The 15,691-nt window shown below is 44.1% G+C and overlaps 1 protein-coding gene and 1 long non-coding RNA gene across 3 annotated transcripts in view; one reads left to right on the top strand and one right to left on the bottom strand.

The window, feature by feature from the left end:
• LOC116082516 (constitutive coactivator of PPAR-gamma-like protein 1) overlaps nt 1-13,875 on the top strand; it is an 88,867-nt gene extending 74,992 nt beyond the window's left edge. The window contains exons 13-18 of the mRNA XM_031359417.1: nt 1,130-1,339; nt 3,173-3,356; nt 3,830-3,967; nt 7,164-7,305; nt 7,898-7,994; nt 11,980-13,875. Coding sequence (XP_031215277.1) covers nt 1,130-1,339; nt 3,173-3,356; nt 3,830-3,967; nt 7,164-7,305; nt 7,898-7,994; nt 11,980-12,291 — 1,083 coding nt within the window. The 3' untranslated portion in view covers nt 12,292-13,875. The remainder of the gene's footprint in view (nt 1-1,129; nt 1,340-3,172; nt 3,357-3,829; nt 3,968-7,163; nt 7,306-7,897; nt 7,995-11,979) is intronic.
• A 1,617-nt stretch (nt 13,876-15,492) lies between these two features.
• LOC116082787 overlaps nt 15,493-15,691 on the bottom strand; it is a 7,231-nt gene continuing 7,032 nt past the window's right edge. For both annotated transcript variants that reach the window (XR_004115432.1, XR_004115433.1), the window contains exon 3: nt 15,493-15,691. This exon is cut by the window's right edge and continues 1,439 nt beyond it. This is a non-coding gene — a long non-coding RNA (uncharacterized LOC116082787).

Raw genomic sequence — 15,691 nt, 5'->3', positions numbered from 1 at the left:
TTTCTATAGCACACAGAAGGGATCTCAATAAAACATAGGTGTTCCTTCCATTTGTTTCAGACTGAACCTGTCTATATATTGCACATAAAAATGAAAGAGCATTTAGTCCATCACCTCAGGCCCTCATGTTTTTCACATGAGGTATAGATAAACAGTGTTTGACTCCTAGGCCTTACAAGTTTAATTACATTGGCTAAAATCTTTAGAAAAGATTGGCAAGAATGTGATAGGAAATACTTGCAGATAATTGTAAGTCCATTAGCATTTGGCACTGAAATATTCTTTTCGTGTTTCATACAATGCTATTTTCCAAAAGTCATTTTCCCTGCCACAATGTGGCCTTAAAAGGTTTTTATTCTAAAGATTTAATTCTTGAAATGCCATTGATGTGACAAGAAAGAAACCAAAGTAGAATTAAACCTTTGTCCTAGATAATCCACAAACTTGGCCCTTCGCACACAGATTATCAAGAGCTGATGGACTGTGTCAGGTGTCCTACCCTGCCTGTGAGGTGACAGAGTTCTGGCTAGGTGGGCACCAGTGCTCAGCATAGAAAGACACAGGTTGTGGGAGTACCAATAAAGCACAGTTTGCGTGCAGTGTTTCTCTTTTTGCATTCTTTTGTTTATAAGCTATTCACTTCTCCTAAAACATTTTGACAGTTTTTCTTTGAAACAACATATAAATTAACAAACATATAGTGGAAATTTATTTCAAAATGAAATTCTGCCAACTAATTTCTTAATATAGCTACTTGAAAACCGTTCTGTTATCACATGGCCAGTGTTCAGATCTGAAGTGTTAGGCTTTACTGAAGGGATTGTGGAGCTCTGGGCCCAGGAGACTGTAGCTCATCAGTTCCCTCGTCATGTCTATCCTTAAGCATCATATTATCCACACTGTAATAATTTACAGACATCAAACTGTTCAGTATGTTCATAAAACATGATTTTAAATATTCTAATAACATAAAACGTGGTTTTCTTTGAGTAAGATTGGGTCTGGGTGAAGCCAAGGTGTGCTCCTCTTATTGTGAGGATCATGCTCTATTAAATTTGGGGAGTTTTAGTGGGAAAGTATGATACTGTAGTACCCTTACTCCATATAAATTACTCTTTTCCATTAAAAGATTGAAAACTTAGACCCACGAGGAATTCAGCTGTCAGCTCTCTTCATGAGTGGAGTAGACATGGCACTATTTGCTAATGATGCATGTGGGCAGCCCATCCCCTGGGAACACTGTTGTCCTTGGATGTATTTCGATGGGAAGCTCTTCCAGTCCAAACTTCTTAAAGCCAGCCGGGAAAAGACTCCACTCATCGACCTCTGTGATGGTCAGGTATGTTGGAGACAGGGTGGCCATCTCTGACTACAGTCAGAATATAGTGTAATGTAGTTTATGAGCTAAACCTGCTGTCTAACTCATGGTTACTATTGGTGTGATAAAACACCATGGACAAAACAACTTGAGGAGGAAAGGGCTTGTTCAATTTCTGCTTCCATGTCATCGTTTGTCATTGACATCAGAGCAGGAACCTAGGGGCAGGAGTTGATGCAGAAGCCCTAGAGGATGCTGCTTTGTAGTGAATTTTGGAATTTTGGTTTCTTTTAAAAAACAGAGAACTATTATAAGAAAACGTTTTCATTTTACTCCCAGGTGTGGGCTATGGGGCTGCTTCAGAGTGTCCACAGCAGCTGCCTGTGATTTGCCTCGTGCTTGTCCTAGCCAGGGCTTGATTTTGTCACCTGCAGATAGTTCCTGCAGTTGGGTGACATTTGGAATTCTGGGGACTTTTCAGAGGGTATATAAATGCTGGGGCTCTAAGAGGTTGGTGGGGTACTGGTTGGTTGTTGGTCTCGGTTTGTTAAGTAGGTGTGCACAAAGAAGAAACAAGAAAATAAACATAATGACAGTGAAGATCAGACTTGGCCCAAAGAACTCATCTCCTGTAATCAGCAGGAAGTAGCCTAAGGATAACATTGCCCCTCTCCGACCCTTGACTTTATTCAGGGATCTCTTTCCTTCCCCTTTCTTTCTTTTTTTCTCTCTTAATCCTTTGTTCCTGGGTTGGAAGGGTAGAGAAAGGGGTGGAGAAGGGTGGAAGAAAAAAAGAACCCACACAGTAGCCAAAGTTGAGCTACACTGCTTACACTTGCTCAGCCTGCTTTCTTACAGAGCCCAGGACCACCAGCCCAGGGTGGCACCGCCCAGCATCACTGGGCCCTCCCACATCAATCACTAATTTAAAAACTTTCCTACAGGCTCGCCTCCAGCCTGATCCTATGGAGGCATTTTCTGAAACCTGAGTGGTTTCCCCCACTCAGGTGACATAACACTGTCCAGTACACCTGCCATCTTCCCGATGGTTCACTTTGAGTCTTATTGCTTGAGAGAGAGTTAGGTCCCAGAAAGATCCTTGCCTATTGAGGCAGTGAATGAGAACTATCACGGCCAGGAGTATGGGCCTAGGTTCCCAGGGACTCTGCTCGCATTTTTTCAGTTGTTCCATGTGGCTTCTCTTGATAAACATTTCATTTAACTTGATCATGAGTGTTGCACTCAGGCCAATGACACATGCTTGTAGCACATCACAGCTTGTTACTCATTTATAAGCCCCTCAGAACACTTCAGCACTATGGAAACCCAGTGAAACCAGCAAGAAGGGCAAAGATGTAAAGCTAGTCCAGCAGGAATATGAACTGTGCTAGGTAGCATGCTGTCCCATTTGAGCTCAGTGAGGACAGTTTGTCATGTTCTACACCCTCTGTATACAGGTCTTAGAATGACCAGAGAGGTCCTCTTGACTATTGATTTAGGTGTTAAGAGTAAGTATTAGGAGTAGGCAAGGGGCTGGAGAGAGGGTCAACAGTTAAGAGCATGTAGTTCTCCCAGAGGACCTGAATCCTCTCCCAGTTCCCAGCACCCACAAAAGGCAACTCATAACCACCAGCTCAGGGGTGGGGTAGGCTTGGCTCTGACCACTTCATAGGCATTTTGTACATATGAGTAATTCCATACATACACAACTAAACATAAAATAAATATTAAAAATAAAGAATTGGGAGACTGCAAGTGGAGATTTGCACAGCAGTGGTTCTGTTTTGTTAGTGACTATTTAACTTCGTTAAAGCACGTGGGTGATGGTTTTACCTGTCTGTCCCTTGACTTCAGGCTGAGCAGGCTGCCAAGGTTGAAAAGATGCGCCAGAGTATCCTGGAGGGGCTCAACTTCTCCCGGCAGAACCACCCACTCCCCTTCCCACCACCTCCTGCTCTGCCCTTCTACCCAGCTTCAGTATACCCTCGGCACTTTGGGCCAGTCCCACCCTCACAGGGCAGGGGCAGGGGCTTTGCAGGTGAGTCATAGTTTGGAAATCTTTCAAGTGGGGCAGAGCGTGTGGTTCTTCTGGTGGCACCACAGCTTGCCACATGGAGACGTGCACATAGTAGGCTTTAGGAAGCATTGTCATGGCAGAAATTCTTCCCAAGTAGAGATGAGAGAGTAAGATCCTGAAGGAGATGTGAGGAAGAATAATACTGAGTCACCGTATTCTCAGTCACTTTTCATATGTGTAGGAAAGTAAATTCCTCTGGCTCATAGAGAGTGTGTTGAGAAGGGTGTTGAGAAGGCCACAGCCAGTGGTGCCCTGTTGAATGACTGATGAGGGAGGCTGGCCTGTAGTGATGGCCTCTGGGAATGATGGGCAGATGAGGGTCTGGGAGCCCTCTTCCCAGAAGCTGACAAAGATAGGAACTGTTCTGCCTGCATGGGAGGTCCCCCTGAGACCACTTCTCATGCTTTTCCTATTTTTCTCTACTCTGGATACAGGAGTCTGTGGCTTTGGAGGCCATTATGGGGAAACAGTAGCAACAGGCCCCTACCGTGCCTTTCGAGTGACAGCAGCATCGGGACACTGTGGAGCCTTCTCAGGCAGTGACAGCAGCAGGACTAGCAAGTCCCAGGGCGGTAATTATTACCACACCCACACCCACACCCACACCCCTCCCAGCTTCTGCTGCCAGCGTCTCCTCTGCTCAGCATCTAGCCCTTCCCTCCATGGCTGTCCCTTCAAGCCTCCTCTTGGGTCCCTGACTGACCCTCTGCCCTTAGGTCTGTGCAGTGGCCCTGTCGTAGCTGTCCTGCCTTCTCCTTCCAGGCTAGGCCACTGAGTGTCCACCTAGAAGACAACTGTCTGTGCACCAGTGTGACCTGGCCAACACCTCACGCGCTCAGGCTAGGCTGTCAGTTTTGTATAGTGGTGTATATCATGAAGCTATCTTTTGGTAAAGGTGCTCTGATAGTTTGTTTTAACGAAAATTCTAATGTAAGATAGTTTACTGTAAGTATTCCTTACATCTCTATTCATTTGTATTTGTCTTGTGAAGGGGAAGAGTTTTGGAAACAGTTCATTGCACTTGAAGCCATCAGTCATTTTGCAGGATTGGTCTGATGCGTTCTGAGTTACTTTCAGGATAGGCATTCTTTTCTGGATGGTAGCATTTGTCATATCAGTTACCTGGCACTACAGTGCTGCAAGAATCGTGGTGTATGGAAAGATGTGGCTGAGGATCAGCTCTCTGCAGCCCCAGTGGGCTCAGATCTTGCTCTTCCTCATCCTTCCAAGGGCTTCTCTACCTTGTGAAGTTTCTATAACTTCACCATGATGTGGTTCAGCTCCCTGTGGAGCTGGACTCTGGTGCTGCCTATCCCGTGGGTGAGGAAAGCAAGGAGAGGGAGGTACAGGAAACTTAACTTGCCTCCTAGCTGTCCTGTTCACACCTGTGCTATGCAGTGCACACCTAAAGCTCATCAGCAATGGACCTGAAGTACAAGTGGATGCAGGGTGTTCAAGACAGAAGGTAGATGTAAAGTAGCTAAGTAAATTTTCAGTCTTACTAGGGTATGGTTGTAGATGCCTGTACCTCAGCCCTTAGAAGACAGGGGCAAGCCCTAAATGGGATTTTTCCATCAAATCCCTCCCCTCAGGGCTCAGGGAACCCTGCAGAAGAGGAGGCAAAAGAGTGTAAGAGCCAGAGGGGATGGAGGACATCAAGAAACCAAGGCCTCTAAAACAACATGCTCAAAGCTCATATGAACTCAGACTGAGGCAGCATGCACAGGGTCTGGGTCTTTTGAGTATATATTATGCTTCCAAATTATTGTTTTTATGGGATTCCTGAGTGTGTGAATGAGTGGGTCTCCATGTGCCTTCTCTTTGGCTCTCTTCCTTCTGTTTTGTCCAATTCCAATGTGTTAGTTTTTGTTCTATCTTATTTTATTATTATCCCTTAGAAGCCTGCTTGTTTTCTAGTGAGATAGTAAGGGAGGGGAAGCTGGCAGAAGTAAAGGGTGGGAAACTATAATCAGGATATATTATGTGAGGGGGGAAAACCTATTTTTAATAAAGGGGGGGATTTTAAAAAAAAAAAAGGCATGCAGGAGAATTGCTACAAGTTAAAGGCTAGCCTAGTAAACATAGCAACTTTCAGGTCAGCCAATGCTACATGGTGAAATTGTGTCCCAAAACACTAGTTATTTATTTATTTTAATTATCTGGCAAAACAATATTAGCATAAAATAAACTTACTAAAACATCTTTTCTGAGTGTGGTGACACAGTCCTTTAATCCTGGCACTCTGAAGTCAGAGGCAGCTTTTAGCACAGCCTGCCTGGCCTCCATAGCTAGCTCTGGCCAGCTAAGACCTTGTCTTAGCAACACAGGCCTCTCCAAAGAGGATGGGTCTGACACACTCTGGGTAACTTTGTAGTCATAGCTGTTCCCGGCGCTTCAGCAGCTGAGTAGGGTTGGTCAGAGGCTTAGCACCAGGACTGTAGGAGCTTGTGGTAATCTCAGGAATACGGTGCTCAAGCTCATGTTGTTTTAACTCTTTTCCTATAACACAGCAGATTAAGGAATTTCTTAGGTCAGGAAACAGGAATAGTCAATCCATCGGTAATTAGTAGAAGTAGGTGAGTGCAACATATATTTAAGTTTGTGCTTAAGGAAGTTCTACTTTAGCAACGTGTTAAACTATGGAGTTGTGTGTACTCCACCTGTAGCTCCACCCAGCACACAGAAGCAAGAGGGTCAGGAGGCTGGCCTGGATTGCACAATGAGACCTTGTTTCCAGAGTTCATGGTGTGTGCATATAGTTAGTGGAAAAGCACTTGCCTAACCTGTTCACGACCCTGGCTTCCATTCCTAGTGTGAGAGAGAGGAAGGAGTGCTTAGATTTATTGATTTCCCTAATGTTTGGCTACTGACACAAATGTGGAAGTATTTACCTAGAGAAAAGCATAGTAAGGTTGCACAGAAGTCCATCTGGTGATGTAAAAGGCATCCAGTTATACTCAGCTAGCTACACTTATTTGAATTTCCCTAAATAGGAGTTCGCTATGGCAGTTAGGATCTAACACACTTGCAGATTCTTTTGTTTTGTTTTGTTTTTTAAAACATTTATTTATTTTACATATGAACATGCTGCAGGTACTTATGGAGGTCAGAGGACAACTTGCAGGAGTCGGTTCTCTCCTACAAACATGTGGAACTTGGTGATACAACACAGGTCATCCATCAGGCTTGGTGGGAAGCACCATTAATGAATGGATGAGCCATTACTCAAGTTTCACTCTCTCTAAATTTACACAGTGTCTCCCTCTAGTCCAGTCTGGCCTCAAATCCACAATCCTCCCGCCTCCAAATGTTTTGATCACATATGTTTACTACCATACTTTATAAGTATTAACTACAGATTGAAATTTCGTGGTGTAGGGCCTGGCATGTCTTTAATCTAGCACTTGGGAAGCAGAGGCAGGTGGATCTCTGAATTCTGTGCTACTAGCCTAGTCTGCCTGTAGAGAGAGAGTTCTAGGGTTACGTGGAAAGACCTGCTTTCAAAAAACAAAATAATAATAATAATAATAATAATAATAATAATAATAATAATAATAATAATAAATAGTAATAAATTACATGGTGTGCACAGAGAGTCTTCTGTAATAAAATCTTAGTAAAGCATGGTAAATGGCTTCTTACTAAAATAGGAACCAGAACTAAATAGGAGTTGCTTTGCTTCTATCCCCTTTGTGGATCCTAACGCTGTGTTTTAAAGATCCTGTCTTCTCATGGTTTTTTTGTTTTTTTTTTTTCTTTTTTGTGCAGGAGTCCAACCTATTCCTTCTCAGGGAGGGAAGCTAGAAATAGCTGGCACCGTGGTCGGTCACTGGGCCGGGAGCAGGCGGGGCCGTGGGGGCCGAGGGCCCTTCCCTCTGCAGGTGGTGTCTGTGGGAGGACCAGCAAGAGGGTAAGCTCTGGGCTGGGATGGGGGACTTTGTGTAAGAGCAGAAAGCAGCCCTTGCTCCTCCTGAGCAGGGACTGTTCTCATATCACTGGATAGTTTCTGTTTCACATGGTTCTTAGTGTTACATAGAATTCTCTTACATATTATTATATAATTGTTTGATTCCTCATTATTAAATAATTAACCATTCATTATTCAGTTAATGAACTATCTTCTAAAAATGTTCTCTAAGTGTTAGTTTTTTTTTTTTTTTTTTTTTTTTTTTTTTTTTTTTTTGGTTTTCGAGACAGGGTTTCTCTGTGTAGCCCTGGCTGTCCTGGAACAATTCACTCTGTAGACCAGGCTGGCCTCGAACTCAGAAATCCACCTGCCTCTGCCTCCCAAGTGCTGGGATTAAAGGCGTGCGCCACCACCGCCCGGCCTAAGTGTTAGTTTTGAAGTCAATGCCTTGGGTATGAACCAGAAAAATGATTCCTTGTATTTGATCTGACCATACTTAATACTTGATGTCTCACCTAGCATAAGATGGACTAATTTAAACATCATCTTTGATAGACTTAAGTCTGTTTGCTCTTGTTTTCCTATACTGACCCAGGCGTCCAAGGGGTGTTATTTCCACTCCGGTGATTAGAACATTTGGAAGAGGTGGAAGGTACTACGGCAGAGGCTACAAAAGCCAGGGAGCAATTCAGGTAATGTCTCCCACAGTGTTCCTCTGTCACTCCTACCATGTCTCCCCTGTCTAGGAGGGTCCCCGCCTGTGTTCTGACTATAGGGTAGCCAGTTTGTTTGGTACTTGTCAGGCCTCTGACTTGATACTTGAATCATTTCCCTGTGCCCAGGAATTCCATCAGGTGACACCTGTGTATCTGACTTCTTGTTTAGGCCAGATGGGGTCCAGGCTGCCCTGGCTTCCAAGGTAGCCACTTGTTTAGTGGAAAATAGATTTTTTTTTTTTTTTTTTTTTTTTTGAGGTAAGGTCTCATTATGTAGCTCTGGCTGGCCTCGTGACCAGGCTGACCTCAAACTCACAGAGATCCACTTACCTCTGCTTCTGGTTGCTTTTTTATTTTATGTGTATAGATATTTGCCTGCATGTGTGTCTGGGCACCATGTGCTTCAGAGAGCAGAAGGTGTTGGATTTCCTAGGACTAGAGTTAAAGAAGCTGTGAGTCTCTATGCAGGTGCTGGGAATCCAACCCTGATTCTCGTGAAGAGCCCCTAGTACTCTTATCCACAGAGCCCTCCCTCTTTCTAGCCCCACTTTTAAGATCTCATATATACCTGTTGCATATGTGCTTTTCTTTGATCTCTTGTGTCGTATGTCATTTTCCCTGGATGAACTGCCTGTAGTCTTCGTAAGGACACCTGTACCTTGTGCATACCCTGTGGAGAAAGTTTGCTGACACTCACTGTCTCCATGAAATACTTGTGGAATTCCAGCTGATAGGCATTTGACTAATAGTCTATTGTTGTGTCTAATTGGATTCTTGTCCATCTTGGAGAATCCTGCTTCTGGAGGGTTGATTAAATTAACACATCCCATAATTAGTCAATACTTTTTTACAGATTACTTTTCACAGGCTCAGTACATGCTCACGGTGCTGTGGTCAGCCTCCTGTGTGCTCTCTCTCTCTCTTTGTATGTGTGTGTGTGTACATGTGTTTACGTACACCTTCATCTTAAGCACTAGCTGTGCTATTCTCATCTGTTACTGGGCAGGGAGCCATGATTCACTCTATTTTCTCTATTGTGCCTCATTTGTCTTGGTTCTATACATCCCTTCTTGACCCATGTACCCTCCAGGCTCTGGGCCCCTGTTCTGGTTTTGAAGTCCTTTTCTCACTGGGTTCTTGAAGAATGACTCCTCAGGAAGGACTGAGGGGAGCTGTTCAATGTGAAGACTGCTTTCCTAATCAGGACACTGGCTTGCAGGCTTTCTCCACAGTTGTCTTGTTTCATTTTCTTCATACATAAAGCTTTGCTGTCAGAGTTACCTAATCTCATTCCTATTGAACTCACCTGTGTGCTTGTCCTAAGTCCCCAGATTGGTTTGCTTTTCTGTGAACACTTGCTGCCTTTCCAGAAAGCCCCTGGCCCGCTGCTCTGATTGCCGCACACTGTGAGCCTCCATCTTTCCCTTAGGAACTTGTCTATAGTGGCATGGTGGCACCTGGCTATTTTCATCTTCGGTGTCCAGCTGCCCGCTCGCTGGTTACCTTTGATATTTGGCAGACTCGTCATTGACTGTCTCTTCTCTCCTTTTTTGATTTGCAACTCAGGCTACAATTTACCTCTAGGGTTCCTCTCTTTTCTTTCTGTTTTGATTGTTATTGTTCTGAGACAGTCTCACAACATAGCCCTGTATGGAACTTGCTGTGTAGATTAGGTTGGCCTCAAATTCCTAGCAATTCCCTGTTGTGACATCTCCTGAGGACTGGGATTAACATTATGGCAGCTGTGCTCCACTGTGTCACATTTATGTATTTATTTTTGTTTGTCATTATATGTAAGTGATATGATGTATGCATGAGCATCCAGGGACCCTGCTGAAAGCTGAACTTTGGTGGTCATTCTTTTCCTTCAACCTTTACGTTCTGTCCAGGGATTGAATTCAGAATGACAGTGTTTTAACACATGTGAATCCTAGGTTTTTTTGGTTTTGGTTTATGGTTTTTTTAAGACAGGATCTTTCTACATAGCCCTGGCTGTCCTGGAATTCATTTTATAGACCAGGCTGGCCTCATATTTGCAGAAATTGTCTGCCTCTCCCTGTGCTGGGATTAAAAGGTATGGACCACCATGCCTGCTTGGTCTTTAAAAGACTAAATTTTAGAGCAGCTTTAGGCTCACATCACTAAGAAAGGTTGATTTCCTTATAGCACTGCATTCCCTTTGTGCCTTCCCCTGTGTACCCTGTCTCCTGTCAGAATGGCCCCTTTGTTACAGTTGGTGCCTGTCCAGGACACACAGAATCCCCCGCGCATAGCTTGCTTCAGCTGTCACTCTGGGTGTCACATACTCCACAGGTTCAGACAGCAGTGTGCTGACCAGGTCTGCACTGCCATCGTGGCTCCCAAGTGTCACTGCCTCCCTGAGAGCTCTGGCAGCTGCTGAGTATTTTACTGCACTGCCATCGTGGCTCCCAAGTGTCACTGCCTCCCTGAGAGCTCTGGCAGCTGCTGAGTATTTTACTGTCACCCAAGTTTTGCCTTTTCCAGGTTAAACACCTATTTATTATCTTTTCAGACTTTTTAAAAATGATATTTTTAATTTTTATGAGAATTGATTGTTTTGCCTGCCTGCATGCCTGTGTGAGGGTGTCAGATCCCCTGGAACTAGAGTTATAGACAGTTGTAAGTTGTCATGTGGGTGTTGGGAATTGAACCCGCGTCCCCTGGAAGAGCACCCAGTACTTAGGCATCTCTCCAGCCCCTCAGACTGTGCTTCCTTAACCTTACAATACATGTTGTAAGTTCTTCCCTGACAGAACTGTGGACATCGCAGTGGGGTTCAGTGATAATAGTGCTGGCAAGGCCCGAGGTTTGATTCGAAACACCAGAAACGAAAACAAACACTGAGTGTAGGCTTTTGTAGTCCCAAGTTCTCGTCTCTATGATCCCTGGCGAAGCCCCAGCTCAGTGCTGAGCCTCTCACCTGCCTTCCTGAGTGGCAGCACTGTTTTATTTTCCTCTCATTAGTGAGGGACCATTTCTTTCCCTCTTCTCCTGGTTGTTTGACTACTTTAACAGTTATGTTGTCACATGTGTGTGTCCCTGGAAACCTAATGTTTAACACATCTTTTCTTGTGTGTATAATTGCTATTTCACTTCTGTGTTGTTTTGATGAAATCTCTGTTAAGGGTTTGGATCATCTTTGGTGCTGTTTGTAGGATGGTGTTTTTTAGTCTGTTCTCAAGTTTGATTGAGCAAGTATCACCATCACTCCAAAAGACCCTCCCCATCCCATGGCCCTTCCTGGGCTCCCATTTCCTGCTCAGTCCCATTTGCCTTAAGGGACTTTATAGACTTTGGTTGTCGTGATATGATGACCATTTTATTGGTTTCGAGAGTGGGGGCACTCACTGCAGAAAACTGTCAGACCACAGTGTCTTCACATGCCAGGGTAGAGATACCACCTCAGAGAGCTGTATTGTTGGGAAGCGTGCGGGGTTGTGTCAGGCTCAACCTGCTTAGGGGTACAGGGGTGATCCAGAGGAAGGTCTGTCCACAGCCCTTGTGCTGCTATCCATACAGCCCTGCTTTGTGTTGGTGGTGCCCGACTGTGACTTGGTTTACCCTGTAAAGATTGGGATATGTGTTTTGGAGAATATGAGGACAGCACCTATTATTTCAGAGGAGACTCACTAAAAGGTGCTTGTAACTCTAAAGTTGAGAAACTACAGAAAGGGTTAGATAGAGCACTCCAAGTGGGACTTTGACATTTCAAAATGAACATTTCCAGCAGAGGTGATGAGAGAAGAAGCTACAGAAAGATTTAGCCTAGACAGAAGTTTCACCAGCTGAGGGCAAGCAGAGAACCTAGCCTCTCAGATTTTTCTTTTGAATTCTTTGGCTGAGGCATTATGGCTAATGTGACCCTGTCCATCCATGTTGTCCCCCATCCAAGTCCCACCTCTTCCATACCTGAGGCTCCTCCCACTCTCCTTCCCAACAGGGCAGACCTCCTTATGCTGCTTCAGCAGAAGAAGTGGCCAAAGAGCTGAAGTCGAAGTCTGGGGAATCCAAGTCCTCTGCTGCGTCCTCAGAAGGGTCTCTGGCTGAAAACGGAGTGATGGCCGCGGAGAAGCCAGTGCCCCAACTCAATGGGAGCACGGGTGACCCCAGGGCCCCCAGCCACTCTGAAAGTGCCTTGAACAATGACTCTAAACCGTGCAATACAAATCCTCACTTAAATGCACTAAGTACAGACAGCGCCTGCCGCAGGGAGGCTGCTCTGGAGGCAGCTGTCTTAAATAAAGAAGAGTAAACTTATTTTTTATAGAGGGTGAAGGATGCTGGAAGGGTAAGGATTCAGGAATATCTGGAGAGAAAGAGAGCCTGCAGTTATGTACATTTTGTCCTTTCCGTAAGAGAAAAATGAGGACTTTGGAAATTCAGATCCCTCTTTGATATCAGAGATTTAAACAACACATTTTTTTTTTTTAGTTTTAACCAGTTGTAGTCAAAATGCTACAATAAAACAAAAAGAGAAAGAAAAATGAAGAGCATTTGACTCCCGCACTTAAAAATGAAGTACACAAAGTTTAAACTGGTTACGACAAAAGCCTAGAGTTGTGTTTCTTGAACTATAAAGAAAACAAATTTTGGCAGTGTTTAAGTATATATAGCTTAAAATATAATTTTTAGCATTTGGCACCATATGTATGCCATTATATTTGATTTTGCATTACTGTTTCACAATGAAGCTTTGTTTTAAGGCTTTGATTTATGATTATGAAAGAAATAAGGCACAACCACAGTTTTTCTTTCTTACTTAAATTTCATCACTGTTGATGTGGTTCTTTTGTGTTTAAAAAAAGTGCAACTATTGAAACTAAAAAAAATTATAGATTAAACTGCTGTTGTGCTGATTTTGAATACACAGTACATCATACATACTTTACAAGCAAGTTCAATGGAGATAAAGTTGAAATCATAGAAGATGCAAATGACCTTTCAAAGTCAACACAATGTGTTCTGAAACTTCGTGACTAATACCATGCATCTGTGATCAGTGAGCCACGTGGTTTTGAATCAGACGTAGACCATTAGTGCTACTACTTTGAGCTAAACTTCTGCATGGTTCATAATTTTTAAAGTGTGTAGTTAATATTATGCATGTTATTGTCCTTTCTTCATTCTTACCAGTATGTGCCCATTTGCAAAACAAAATGCTAATAATCAGTAATAGTCCGATAAAAGATGTTAACCCTGTTTAGTCACTGACTGATCTTGCTCTAACCTTAAAACTTTGTGATTATTGACCTCTGTTGCATTTATTATAAACCCCCCAAAATTATCTAGCCGTTTGGAATATCAACATTACCCTGGTGTACTCACTGCTGTGTGCATTATTGTTCTTTGTTGCTGTTTTATGCCTTCATATTCATATTAGCAAAATATGAAATTCTGTAAAGAAAAAAAACCCCTATGATCTTAAAAAACAAAACACCCCCTTCCCCTTCTGTAGCAGGAAACAAATTGCTTGTTCTTGAGAAGTTTCCCATCAGGAATTTAGTAGAAGCAGGTATACTTCTATCATTTTGATGTTTTGTTACTGTTTCCAAACAATGTACTTTGAATCAGAATCACTTCTTACGTTTCATATACTTCCGATGCTCTTCATCACATTAGTGATCAGAAATGAGGTGTAACTCCCCAGCCCCTGCCCGCAAGAGCTAAGTAGGATCTTACTGTAAGTTGAAGGGAGTTCCGCCCTAACTCATGGATTGTGAAGAATGAACTGCTGTTGGGTCTGATTGACTGTTGATGGATTGTGGTGTGGCGTATCCAGAGGCTATTGAATGCAACTTACAATGCTTAATAAAAATCTTTATTCTTTTAGTATAAACTATGGTGTGGCTTTTTAATTTACTTGTAAAAATATAAATTTTACAGAGGTTTAAATTTAGGTAGATCATGAAGAGCTCCGTAAGACACTAAGTTTAGAAATACCGAGCCCTGTCAAAGTAATTTTAGAGGAACTTTAGTGGTTAATATGAAAATTATGCTGAGCACAGCTTTTGAGTTCCTCTGACCAATCAGGCTGCGAAGTCCAAAGTAGCTTCTATAAAGGCCTAACGGGGAAATATTTGTTTTTAAATGTAGAGTTACAAGTGTAGCTGCCCTTTACCTGGTTCTCTCTGCCGCCTGGCTCAAGCGTGCCCAGCAAAGCTGCCAAGAAGCTATTGGAGCGCCTGCTCGGAGCGGAGGACGCTTGCTTTACGGGTGGGGGCGGGGCGATTGTGCAGCAGATGCGCGCGCATCTCGGGGCGGAGCCGAGCCTTGCCCCAAGCCGCTGGCTTCTTACGCAGCAGCGCCAGGGTGGAACCGCGTGACGAGACCCGAGACTGCGCCTGCTCCGTCTGTCAGGCTCGCTGCTTACAGAGCCGCGTCTGGAACCTTGTGCGGGCTGGTTTCCTCTGCCTCGCGGCCTCCGTAGGCCCCACGAAAGATCGGAGGCTCAGCCACGGGGGCTCTGACCCACCGCCGTGCGCCTACTGTATTGTGGCTTCCAAATTACGGAGGAGATAACCTCCTGTCTGATTCTGTTAATCTGGCCTCCAGGGTCTCAGAGTGAAACTTGGTGCTGCTGCCCATAACAGGCCTCCAGGATCTTTGGCCGTGTTTGGTAGCCAGGCCTGTATCAGCTTTCAAAACACACAGTCCCAGGAAAGACTGGCCACTCTGGATCCCAAAAGAATGGCCCAGTAACTGGAGTACAGAATACTTTTATTCTGAAAATACTCACAAGGTCTTCCCCGCAGAAACAGCCGCAAACCTCACTATTCTGGATCTACAGCCCACCTTACTGGGGACAGCAAACTGAACAGAACGGCCTCCTGGCTTAGAGTGAGGGGTGGATAGTTTTGGCCAAAAAACCCAAAACCAAACAAAAACAGCTCACTGGGGATCTCAGAGATGACCCCCGATAGCATATCCCCCCCCCCCCCCCCCCCCCCCCCCCCCCACTTGGATTTCATTTGTTCTAGGCCTAGAACACCTCTTGGCTCCAAGGTGTGCCTAAACCGAAAGTTTAGGCTTGAGCAGGATGGAGAGGGTTCTGGAGGCTCCAGGGCTATGGAACTGGACCCTCACTTTACCAGGGGCACATTCACTGTTTCTCCCTCACTCACTTTGGGAGGGCAGTGCCAAGGTGTTCAAGGGACTTTGGCCATATGTGGCACTGGCCAGAACTCAGGGCCAAATTTGAGGCTTTGTACACACCTAATATGAACTCAACCTGGTGTTCTTCCTGGTCAGATGGTAAAACTGTGGTAGGTCTGATATTCTTCGTAGTTTTGTGTGTGTGTGTGTGGGGGGGTTGTTTTTCCTTTTTAAAAGGAACTTTTTATGATTTTTTTTTTTTTTTTTTTTTTTTTTTTTTTTTTTTTTTTTTTTTTTTTTTTGCTGTAACTCTGCCATCTTGGAAACAACTGTTGTGAACACCGGGTCTTTTTTGATGCAATATGTATTTTCATTTTCTCCTCAGCACAAAGGGGACATTCTGCTTACTTTTTAAGGTTCTTGTGTAGCACTTTTACCAGGCCTTGCCCTTCCTCCAAGGGACAAGGCACAAAGCCTGCACTTTGAAGCATTTCCACTAAAATGAGGGAGCTATACACATGTTCACATTTAAGAAGCAAAATATAAGGACAGGAGATAGA

Source organism: Mastomys coucha, unplaced genomic scaffold (genome assembly GCF_008632895.1).
Source record: "Mastomys coucha isolate ucsf_1 unplaced genomic scaffold, UCSF_Mcou_1 pScaffold7, whole genome shotgun sequence".
Taxonomy (NCBI): Eukaryota; Metazoa; Chordata; class Mammalia; order Rodentia; family Muridae; genus Mastomys; species Mastomys coucha.
Note: the sequence above shows the minus strand (reverse complement) of the source record. Positions and strands in the feature narration are given on the sequence as shown.